The following is a 12,341-nucleotide window of genomic DNA, read 5'->3' as shown; positions in this document are numbered from 1 at the left end:
CAATAAAATATCTCAGTAATATGTCCCTTTTTCTTCCCAGCAGCTTGGAGCTCTGTTGGTGACTGCTCTTGGAGTGAATGCCTCACTGATGCTGATGGAAGCAGCTCCCAGTCAGGGCCGGGAGTAAACAGCAGCGATACATCACTGGGATGCAGCTCCTTTCTGCCAAACGCCCCCAGGCAGTTCAGCATGGAGGGCCAGGGAGAGCGGTGCAGACGAGACAAAAGACTTGACTAAGGTGGCACAGAGGGTTATTCAGGAGCACTGAAGCCCAAGCCCAGGCTGGCTGACTCCCAGTCTCACAACCCGTCTGACACAGGGTGCTGCTAAGCTCTTCCAAGTATCCCCCTCCTTTTTTTTACTTTTTTTTTAAACAAAGACCAAGCTTTTTTCCCAACAAAACCAAATCACTTTGGAGGCCAAACACTAGGCATTGACTGCCTAGTCCCATGAGTTTCAATCTTTGAAGGAAAATATTTTCTCTTTCATGTCTCAGTAACACTCACGGAATTCATTGCAGCTGGCAGGCTGAGCAGTCTTTGAAAGGAGATCCAAAGAACCAGGAGCCTGGCTGCTTAGTGGGGAGATGAAAGATCCCCCTACATCTCCTGAAAGAGTAGAACTTTGTCCCAATGTCCTTTTCCCAGTGCTCTTTTCTCCACTATTAAGTTGTCATCAGCTGCCCATATGGGTACTGTCTTCACTATCAGAGGTGACTCTGTTTCAGGGGCTGGTGAAAAGGTTCTAAAGGCTCCATGCCCTGGTGCAGCCATTCAGCCGGAATTACAATAGCCCATTCTCCCCTACAACATAGCTCAGCTGAAATCACAGTTTTATTAAGGCTTCTGCAGGCTCTCAAAGTAATATGAAGGGCATAATGGATCTATAATTAGTGTCGATAAAAAAAGGTATCATTCTTTATGGGCATTATTTGAGGGCTGGCCAATTGTTCAGAGTTTATGCTCTATGGCAAGAAAAGAGATCTATTTTAAAGTTTTAAGGAGGAGAGTTTTGCTTAATCATTTAAATCATTTTATACTCTGATTAAGCAGAAGGAAAAGCAAACAATTTCTGATGGGGAGGCATTAGGTAGCCTTTTATTCCAGTCAAATATCTCCTGAACACAAAAGGTGCTCGGCAGTCTGCTGAATTTTCCCCACTAAACTCAAATATATCCAGTGCCTTGTAGGGAAGAGGCTGGAAATCATGCACAGTGATAAACAAAGAAGGAAGCATACCCCAGCTTCTCTCTCTACCCCCAGGCTGTGAGAGTGGCTGCAAGCAGGATAAAACACTGGAATGGCTTTTATCCACCCCTCCCTTCCTAACCCCAGAAGGTGCCCCCACTGAGGGCAGGTGAGCCCAGCTCCCCAGCGCCCACACAGTGCTCCCAATGCCCGAGGATAACAGTGGTCATGAAGGCAGTGTGAATTTGAGTGGAAGATCCTTTGTCAAATGACAGAGCAACTTATTGGGCTTTCAAAAACCCCTTCTCTCTTTAACATGTCCTAAGCAACAAAAATCTTTAGGTTAGATCAGTTTGGGACACTAATCTTCCAAAAGAGACTATGCAAAGATGCATCTTACCTAGATCATATCTACTTAGGCTGTGAAGTGTCTGGTTTTTGCCTGCGCGAAACCATCAAAAAACAAAAGCCATTAAGATTTATCTTTTGCCATATAAAGTGAAACTTTAAATGTCAAGTGCTTTAAGCCATTTCAATCATAATGGACTTTAAAAAGAAATTACTTCTGAGGTTTCTGATTTATTACTTTCCTGATAAGTTTATGGCCACATTTTTTTTAAAAAATGCATTCTTCTGATTCTCATCTATCTAGAGGCTCACACACTGCATGTGGCAGCCGAGCTTTATGCATGCAGCACCCACTATAACGGAAAGAGCAATTAAAACCACAGCTCCCAATTTGACCTTTTATTTGGGTTTACCCAAATGAGTCAGAATTACTACAGCATTGAAGACAATGCCCAAACCTGATTTTGAACAGCATTAGTCACTGTTATAGCTGCTCATGATTTATTTAGATTTATTAATTTTCTTTACAGAATTAATTAGTTTGAATTTAATATGTTTATTCACATATAGATTCAACAGAAAACTACATTTTTTGGATGAGGTTTAGGAAGGCTGCTCAAACTGAGTTGCAGGATCAGATCAGAGTGTTGAGCACTTCACAGGTGCAGTCCAGAACTGGAAACATGTTTAAGCATTTTCCCCTACTGAGATCAGAGCATGATGCTCCTTGTGTCACTTCTGTGTGTCCAAAGGACCTAACCAGAAACAGTGGACCTGGACAAATGCCATGTTCCTTCATGAACACATCACCAGGTACTTGAAGAAAAAGTTTTGTCACAAAAGGCCTGTAGCTCAGAAACATTGTGTGGTCATGGACTTGTGAATCATGGGATGTTTACCCCAGGATCTTCCCTCCTATGCAATTTAACATGGTTGTCCCTTCTTCTTTCCAGAGCCTGAGTTCGTGAAAATTATCTTAGTACTTTGACAGGTTTTTTATGGGTTTGTGGGAAGGGAAACAGGGCCCCTCCTGCTGCAGACCTCCTCCTCCTCACATCCCTGGAGCCCGAGTGCAATGACAGCTGGGGAGCTCTCTGCTATAGGACACCAACACATAGAGGGAGCTTCAGCAAGACAGGACAAGGAGTTGACCCCTGCATTGAGACAAACCAGGCAATTTGGGCATTCTTCCTGTCTTCTGTGCCATCCACGGGGAGGCCCAAAACTCAATGTCATAGAAAGAAAATCCCCTCAGAGGAGATCCTCAAATCAGCTCCACCCTTAGTGCCAGCTATCCAGGGTCATATTTTTCTCACTGTGTCTGGATGAGTCATTCCATTGAGGGCAGCAGTATGAATAAAATGAGCAATATTTGACCCAAAAAAGTCAGGGTTTGTTCTCACATCCACTGAAGAACACTTTCTTTCTTTCTTGTTTAGAATAAAACAGGCATTTGAAGCAGCTTGAACAAGGGCAGGAGAGTTTCAGTGGTTTGTATTAATAGAGAAAATTTACCAATATGCTCCAACTAATGACCACAAAAAAGAATCCAAACTACTCTGGCTGTACTTAAGGCTCTTACTCCTACTTGATCAATCAAGAGGAACAGAAGAAACTGTATTCACAGGAAACCACTCTTGCACTTTCTGATATGTTTATCTATCTTTAAAAAATCTTCTCTAGCTTAAAAAAAAAAAAAGACACAAATTAGTAAGTGAAAGCACTGTACCACAAGTTCCACCAATTTCACAAGCAGTTCTCCCTTGGCATGCACTCCTCTGACAATCCACCCAGTAATGAGGAGAATGATAATAATTTTTAACGATATTTCACCTCTAAGAAATACAGCCCTAATTAACTTCATCAAAGCTGTCTTATGTTCAGCCTCTGTTTAAATTATTTGTTGCCTTTTGTAAGAAAAAGTAGTTTTATTAATTCTGAAGAGGCAGTTTGCTTGTTTTATCCATACATATTATAGACTCCATATCCTAGCCTTCATCAACTCATTGGCTTATCATACTTGGCAGGGGAGAAGGATTTGTTCTCTCTAGGTTGGCTTAGAAACAGTGAAATAGTTGTACCTTACGTGATAATTTTTGAAATGTTAGTGTTGAGAGACATTTCTTGTCTAAATTAGGACTCAGGGCAGCTGAGTTTGGATAGATAAGGATTCCTTTTGCATTCAGCTTGCCTAGCTGCAATAACAGGGTTAAAAACTGTTTTGAACTCTGTTGATGATCAGCAGAGCCCATCACTTCCCTGAAATGCTTGCAGAAATGCATGCTGGAAAGATGCCATTTTCCAGTCACAGAAGCAGAGAGAGTGAAACCAAAACTGCAGAGACAGCGAGTGAATGTGGATTCGCAGCCAGCAAGCGGAACCATGAGTCACGTTGTTTAGAGTTGACCAAAATGAGTTTTGAAATGGATCTATTCACCCAAGGGTTTTGTTTGGCATTGTCTCTCAGCAATCCTCAGATGTTTGGTGCAGCTGTCAGAGAGCACCAAACATCAGCCCAGAGGAGGAATCCCAACCTGCCAATTCTAAGAATCTTTAGATCCCTTAAGTCTGGAAGGACATTAACCAAGGATATACTTGTGACCCTACAGTTGCCTCTTCCCAGTATGTCCTCCCTGCACAGATCCAGCACTTTCCTGAATCCCAGAGGCTGGAGTACCACAGCTACAGCACACTGCCTCCCTGCATACCCAGGCTGCAGAGATGGAGACTGCTGGCTTGGAGTTCCCTTCTCCTCAGAGAAGGAGCTCAGAGTTTCCTGATGTGTTTCACAGGCCTGTTGTAAAAGAGGGTATGTCCTGGAACTGCAATTTACATAACACACATGCTGCTTTCAAATAACTGAACTGCAGAGCAGAGCTACAAACTCTCTCCAAGCTCTGGCAAGTTTCAACCCCTGAAGAAATGGGGGAATACCATTAACAATGCATGTGTTTAGGTGGGGCAAGAATGAGAAGACTGTGGGTAGGCTAATGACAACAAACATCAACAGAAGAGGTGCCTTGAGAGGTTCTTCATTTTTCACAATTAAAATTGGCACTTTTACTGTTTTGCCACTGGTTAATTAATTAAGCCTGCAAAATATTAAATTCAACTACCAATAAAATAATTATATTAGTATTAAAATAGACAGAATTTTTGCAACATAAAAATGAAAGCCTACACTTTCCTGCTATCTGTAAAAATCAGTGGTCAGACAGTACTTACCTCACTAAGTATCAATATTTACTAAAATGTTCAAAGAAAGATATTTGATTTTTTTGAGTTCCCAATGGAGTTTCAGCAATTTAATTTTTTAAAAACCTATTTTAATGAGCTATTAAATTATCATGTACTTCAGTCTGCACCGTAGTTCCTTTCTAATCAGTGCTGATTACCAAGTTATCTGTATCTGGCAGACTTGCTTTCATTTTATAATCTTCCTTCCTATTCCCTTCAGAGATTCAACAGTGCAGTCCAGTTTCTGCAGCAAGGACATTACAACTGCAGAGTCCAGAGCAACTGCCCTGACAGGCATCCCTGGCATTTGCAGAACTACCATCTCCTTTCATCTGTGTTTCTGTTTTCAAACCAGGGATGACAGTAGTTTCTCTGCTTCTGGATGGACTTTTGATGATGATGAAAAGCATTTTGGAAGAACTCAGGGCTCTTACTTACATCCCACATTTCTGACTCTAGAAAGTGGCAGACAGGGGTAGGACATGGCTGCAGGTTGGGTCTCAGACTGTGCAGCCCCACACAGCTGGAGCCAAAGCAGAATAGAAACATGGAAGTGTGAACAAGAGTCTCCACCCTTGACTGTTCTGCCTAGAGGCAAATTGGTAAGGCTTCAACCAACCCAAAGTCCAAGTGTAGCATTCAAATCTCTGATATAATTCAAGGAAAATGCTTTCCTCTTCTTCATGCCCAGAACAGAGAGATAAAAAGCAACAGAACTTCCTGAGAAAAGTGTCTTAAACATAGTATTCACTACCAACAGCAAAAGTTCAGTTGCCCAGAGCTTTTCTAGCTGAAAGTATTCCATGTGGAAGCAGGGTCTATAAAGTTGTGTCCATTTGCAGTTTGGGGAACTACAGTTAAATACATCACATTCCAGTAGTATCAGCAGAAACATAATTTTTTTATAGGCCAGTAGAGAGACTAATGGTAGAATGAGTGCACACAGCATATGTTTTCTACTTGCTCTCCACTGGGAACAGTAGCAGGCAGGCTTGGGTCTGAAAGGAGAGACCTAGATTGTATTTGGTGTAATATGTATAAAAAAGCAGAATGGATTCTTTCAGAGATGTTACCTTGCCAAAGGCAAGTAAATTCCCACTCTCTCCCTGGAGCTTGACTTTGCAGCTTCTAATAAAAATACCTCACCACATGGAAAACATTCATCCTCACAGAGCATTAAACTTTCCTTATGCTTCCAGAGGTACTGAAAATCTGTCAAGAGCTGTAAGGCTAGTTTGCAAGTCCTATATTTATAAAATCATTAGACCTAAGTGCAGTGTGTGGAAAATGCTACTTCCAATAGAGTAAATGGAGAGTTTCATCTCTACAGCACACAGAGCACCAGAGAAGAGCAGTGAATCAATTACACCGTGTTGTCTTATTATCAAGTATCTTGCTGTAGCCTTCTTTGGTTGGCTGCTACAGCTTTGAGGTGACAGCTCTAATCGATGTAATAGACCATCATTTACTCCATTAGCCATTCTATGTACCTGCCTATGCTATGTTAAGAAAACTTGCCCTTTTTGAGGGGGGTTCTGAAGGGGGAAATATACATTAATATTTACATATATAAAAATTCTTCCTATTTAGAATTCTTACACAGGAAAATTAAGTACCCCTGGTGATTGATAAGTTTCAAACGATCACATGTAATGCTTTAATAATTGATCTTCTCCCTTACTATCTGCAGGTTGTGCTGAGAATGGTTACAGATTTCTATGAAGTCCCCTTCCACAAAAGCACTTAGCTGAGTGGGCTGCCTGTGTAGCCATTTGGGAGCTATTACAATCAGTGCACAAATGCTCAGATTTGGTCCCAGCAGCCAGAGCAATAAACCCACGTTCCCTGCCAACAGACCTGCCATTACCCACACCGTGATTGCTGGTGGACTGCATGGGGTCAGAGAGATCAAAAGGGTTGGTGCAGGGGCAGAGGGATCTGCCTGAGGAAGGACTAAAGAGTGGTTGTCCTGATGGAGACTTGAAGTGCTCAAAGTGGCCTGTTCTCCTGTTTAGCAATATAACAGGAGTTACTCCAGACTCTCTTTGAAGTACTAGTCTTTCAACAGAAAATGTGACATAAATCATAATGCAATCACAGAACAATGTGTTCACCCCAACTGCCAGGTACAGAAGGAAGGAAAATATTCAGGAAAGATCTGACACAGACAGAGAGCTCAGGGAAGAAGGGAGAGAAAGGGAGTGAGGGCCTGGCCTGAGAAGGCCTTTTGTAGCCCTAGATCCTGCAAACCTATCAGGCACCAAGTGTCCTGAGCATCTCAATCTTCCTCTGAAACAGGGAAGAAGAGGAACACACAGAAGCCTACTACAGGACACCAGTGTTCCTAGGTACTTGCAAGTATTTTTTTGGGATATGATGGCAAGAAGCCAAGCAGAATAGATCAGTCTTGCTTGTTGTATAAACAAGAGACTCATGCATGGCTGTCGGTGCTGCAGCTGCTGCGCTGGGGGGACACGTATGAGAACAGCTGAGAAGCCACCAGGAGCAGAGGACAGGAAGAGGTAGTGTTGCTGAAGGCCAAAAAAGCACTGGAGCACTACAAGGGCTATCACTTTTTAGTGCTAATATTCTCAGGAGCCCATACCAACTCCTCCCAAGGCTAATCAACAACTAAGAGATTTTTCTTTCACATGTGAGGAATTGCTGCATAGTGGTCTGTGTGCTTACTCACCAGTGTTTTTCTCCTCAGGAAAATTAAAGGGTTTAGACTGCATGGAGAATCACCAACTTAAATACTCTGGCTACAAAAATGTACTGGTATAAGTTTTACCATTCATGATCATTAGGATGCAGACTGCATGAACTCAGAAACCTGCAGACAGCTGGGCTACCATCATTTTATCATAGCATTTTGTATATATACATGTGTGTATATATGTATAGTTTAAAAGATAAAACTTGAACAGGCCACATAGCAAAGTTCAGAATAACAGTATTTTCAAAAGTTTCTTGTTATTTTAGCTAAGTTTATTCCCCAGAACACTTTTTCTATATATCAGTTATTATTCATAGGTAGTTTCCAGGGCAGCCAGGATGAGCAATCAGGAGCACATGGGCAGTACTCTACCATCACAAATTCAGTATGCCCTTTCCCATTTCCTTTCTGCCCAAAGAGGCTGTTGTCATGGAGGGAAAAATCACCCACTCTGGCCACAGCTGCTGATTGCCAATTGGGCTCTGGCCACCTCCTCTCTCCTTCTGTGGTGCAGCATGGAAATACTTAGATTGATGTAAAGATAGATGTTGTGGATCCCAAAGCGTGTGTTTGGCTGAAGCTGAAGCAGACTTCAGTTCATTTCACGAAACCCTTTCTGTTTTATCAGTTGAACCTGAGTTTTTCCCTCTCAGTGGCATGGAAGCAACTTTTTCTAGACTGATACATGGGCTTGACATGATATCTTCACTGTCATTGGACTAAGTCCATGCCCAAACCAAGAGCAGATTTTTCCCACTAATGCGAGTCTCTTCGACACAACCTTTCGAGTGTGCTTTGTGCACAAGCAGAGCACTAAAAACATCATAACAATAGATCGGCAGCAGAAAAATCCAGTAAAATATTACCCCTATGTTTCTCCTGTCCAGCTCATACCAACTCCTTTGCATGGTTGCACACTTGAAGTGCCCCCCAAATACAGGATAGAATTTCAGGAAAATCTTATGGTCCTTCATGGTCATTTTCCAGACTCCCTGGTTCTTTATTTCTGAGACAGAAGAGACTTCTCCACGGCAGCCCCAGAAGTCCAAGAGGAGTTAAATAAATTAACCTCTGTGAGGTGATTTGCAGTTGCTGGATTGATGGCTCTGTGTTAGTGCAAAGCAAATTCATGTCTTAGTCCAGTACTCTTTCCAGGATATGATAAGGACTAACTAGTTTCTTTTTCACTGCCAGTGAGAAGACCAAGTGCACGCTGCACCAAAGGCATTTCCAAAGCCTTTGATAAAGCACCCAGCTGTGGGAAACTTCTAGGAGACAACTCCATGAGCATCCTTCCTATGCCTCCCCCTATTCTACACTCCAGTCTGAAGAGGGACCTGATGTCAAATACAGGCTTGCAAAGCTCTGCCAGAAAACATTTGATGCTCACCTTGACAATAGATGCCTGACTGGATTTGGAGGACCCTGGGAAGGGCTCTGAGGTCCAGAGAATGAATGAACTTCTGCAGGGTAGAGGCCATGGTCCGCAGCACTGCAGCATGTGGGTTTGGCACGTAAACACCAGTGAGAAGCTCTCAAGGCAGCAACACTCTCAGCCTGGTGCATGCTGTGCTCGGAAGCTCCACAGCAGAGGGGAGGAGTGGCATGGGGAGGAACTTCTGCTTCCTTCCCTCTGCGGCTGCCTCCTCCCATAGGTGCAGCTGGAGCAGGGTGAGGCAGCTGGTGGTCCCATCAGCTGGTTCTGGCACCCACATCCACCAAGGGTCTGTGCCAGGCTGGGAGACATGGGAGGTTGCTGTGGGTACTGGGCTCCAAAGGGTAAAGGGAGATCTGGTACAAAATTTCATCAGTGATAGTTATTGACACAGTGAAAAGAAGACACTGAACATCAGCCCTGCCTAGAGTGGGAAAAAACCCCACAATCTGGGTGTGGTGGTGTTGTTTTTTGGGGTTTTTTTTCCCCCTCTTGGAACACAGCAAAATAGTTTGGTGTTTGTTCACTTCAAAACCACAAACAGTCCTTCAAGAACAGAGATGAAGCACTCTGCTGTCCTAAATATTTTATCTGGATTTAAGATGTACAAATAGAATACTAATTACTTCATCCTCTAAATGGACATTTAAACACAATATTGTTATGCAAAACAGTCAACATTTTCTTATGCCACCAATGATTTGTGGGAATTTGATTTTGAGTTGCTTCAGCTGGAAAAGAATTTTAAGAGACAGTACCAGGTGAAAATCAGACTGCACTGGTGACAAACTCCCAGCACTGATCCCAGCTCTGCCAGTCTGAGCTTGATCAAGCACTATTGTTTCAGCAGGACTCTTCTGAAGAACAAGGCCATAGTGAATGAACAGCAGACTCAGATCATGAGGGAAACTCATGTATCTGCGATTTCATGTTTCTTTGCACTGCTCTCCTGTCTCCCTGAGGGGTCAGAAAAAGTAGAAAGCATGGCATTGTGACAAGATAGTGAGCAAGATAATCAACCATTTATTTTCAAAAAGCTTGCTAGCTTCATTTCCTCCATATATAATTTTTGCAGGAGACAATATTATTCACATATTTAAAAGATTTTACAATTAAAACTCTCAAATTCTTAAGGGGGATGCACTGGCTTTTAGGTGCTGGGCTACCTACAGAGTCTGAAAAGTTTGTTAACTTAGTCTTAACACATATTTTTCTAGAGGTTGTGAAGTGGGGAATCTCCAGGTGCAGAACTCACTATTGCTGGTCATTAGTGCTGCAGGTGCTGCAGGGAAGAGGAGTAACTGGGCTTTGAATGTAGGAGTAAAAGCCAACCTAGAGAACATGCACAGCCAACAACTCATCAACAATTTAATACAATACATAACCTGCTCTCCCTCCCAAGGAAACATATTTGAAATTATGCAAATACAGTAATTTGATAGAGAGGTGGAGAAATTACATGTATTCAGTGGTAATCAAAAGACCCATATGGTAAAAAGCTGGTTCTTACAAGCACAAAGCAGCGAAATGTGTGAGTGGCTTCAGTTATTTCAGTGGGACATCTTTGTATTTTTAAGATTTTGTGTACAACTCTTGCAATTAAAGACCAGCTTCCTTGCTCCCAAAGCTGTCAGGTATTGTGCCAGCAGCTGGGCTTTACCTGTACAAATTGTTTTGATCAATGGATAAAGAGCCCCTAAGGCCATTTCTGTAGTAGCTCAATTCACTTGTATTTGGCTCTTCACTTTAGTAATACTGCCAGGAATAACGCCACAAAAGAACATTTAACATGGATGGCAAACGCACACAAATTAATAAATGTTTTTGAAATTGCTTGAATCTAGCAAAGCAAATGCACTAATAGACATGGATTTCACACAAGAAAAATTCAGAACAAAACCTGGTTTATATTGCTGAATCCAGCAGCCCAACAGCAGAAGGCAACTGCAGCTCTGCTCCCATGGCCAACAAGCAGCATGAGTTTCCAATGGGCACAGACAGACAGACATATACAGCGCCCATACACATAAATACACTGCCAGACAAACCGCAGCAAGCCCCAATGGTCTCATCCTGTTCCCCTTTCTGGCTGATTGATGTATTAGTGGGAAATACACACATATGCATTTATGAAGTGGGGATCCCTCCAGCAGCTGAACTTAGGCCCAGTCCACCCAGTGGGCTCTGATCCTGCTGCCGCTGGGATGTGCAAGCAGCTCTGCAGGCCCAGAGCCTCTGTAAAGTGCCTGGGAATACCCTGGAAATATCTCTGGAGTTCCTCTATCCACTGTTATTCTTCTGTGCTTCTGTGTGTGTGCATGCAGAAGCCAGCCTTCATCACATAACCTAACAAAATCAACCATCTTAGCTGCAAGGAAGGAACTAGAAATGCACCTGTTTGAAATTGCAATTTAAATCAGGAATGCTACCCACTGGTCATTTTTTAATCAGAAGAGTTCCCTCTTCTAACACAGAGACTGGTAAATGAGAGTCACTGACGTGCTCTTCCAAATGCAGGAGATTTTCCAGTTTGATGCGTAAGGCCAAGTGCAAAAATAATTTGCTGTCACCAAACCATCCTTGATCTCGGAGTGAGAGATCATCAGATTGTCATCATGGACTGCTGGTAACAAGGGATCCTTTGGGAAGGTGTTCATGTTGCAGACTAAATTCTTAGAAGGATATTGACTAAGAAAAATTGCTTTTGTTTTGTCCAAGTTTCAACTTTGAAGATTAGGACAAGTTGCTGAAAAAAATGTATGTATACTATACCCAGAGGAGGCAATGCCTGACCTCATTCTTCCCATACGGAAAGAACAGGGATCACAAACCTCCTTACCCCTACTTCAGTTCTAAGCTGTGACATTCTTCACAAAGAGCCTGCCAGGACCTCAGTGTTACCTCTGCCCTGTGGGAGCCTGCAGGCACAGTCAGCTTGGCCACTCCATCCCCCACTGCCAGCGATGGGGTGAAGGTCAGGCTGCACGGCCAAACCCACAACATCCAAAGTGACCGTGAGTCCTCATGCAGCCACAGTGTTGGCAGCTCCAGCTGCTCTGGAAGGTGCATACAAATAGGGACCCATGTTTCCCCAGGTGGAAAAGCCCTGCTTATTCCCCAAGGGGGTGGCCAAGGACCAGTGTAGAGGAATGGGACAGAAAAATTCAGAAGGATGGACGCATAGACAAAACACAGATGTCCGAAAGCTACATCCAGGAATATTTTTCTAGCTTGCTGATGAGTTTAATTATTGTTTTCCAGAGAGTCAGTAAAATGTTCCAAAATGTTTCAAAAGAAAATAATTTCTAAACCTGTGAAGATTTGTATTATTTTTTGAACTCAGTTCATTTGTTAGATAAATGCGGCCATTTATTGAGCTGGTTATAACTTTAAAATGGAAACTTTAAAACAATCCCAT

General features: G+C 42.7%; 1 protein-coding gene across 2 annotated transcripts in view; it reads right to left on the bottom strand.

Moving 5' to 3' along the window:
- THEMIS (thymocyte selection associated) overlaps positions 1 to 9,061 on the bottom strand; it is a 76,451-nt gene extending 67,390 nt beyond the window's left edge. For both annotated transcript variants that reach the window (XM_074537842.1, XM_005487772.2), the window contains exon 1: positions 8,879 to 9,061. In XM_074537842.1, the coding sequence (XP_074393943.1) occupies positions 8,879 to 8,969 (91 nt within the window). In that variant the 5' untranslated portion in view covers positions 8,970 to 9,061. The remainder of the gene's footprint in view (positions 1 to 8,878) is intronic.
- Positions 9,062 to 12,341: the final 3,280 nt, after the last annotated feature.

The sequence above is a fragment of the Zonotrichia albicollis genome, chromosome 3 (genome assembly GCF_047830755.1).
Source record: "Zonotrichia albicollis isolate bZonAlb1 chromosome 3, bZonAlb1.hap1, whole genome shotgun sequence".
NCBI lineage: Eukaryota > Metazoa > Chordata > Aves > Passeriformes > Passerellidae > Zonotrichia > Zonotrichia albicollis.
This window is presented reverse-complemented; position numbering and strand designations above follow the sequence as displayed.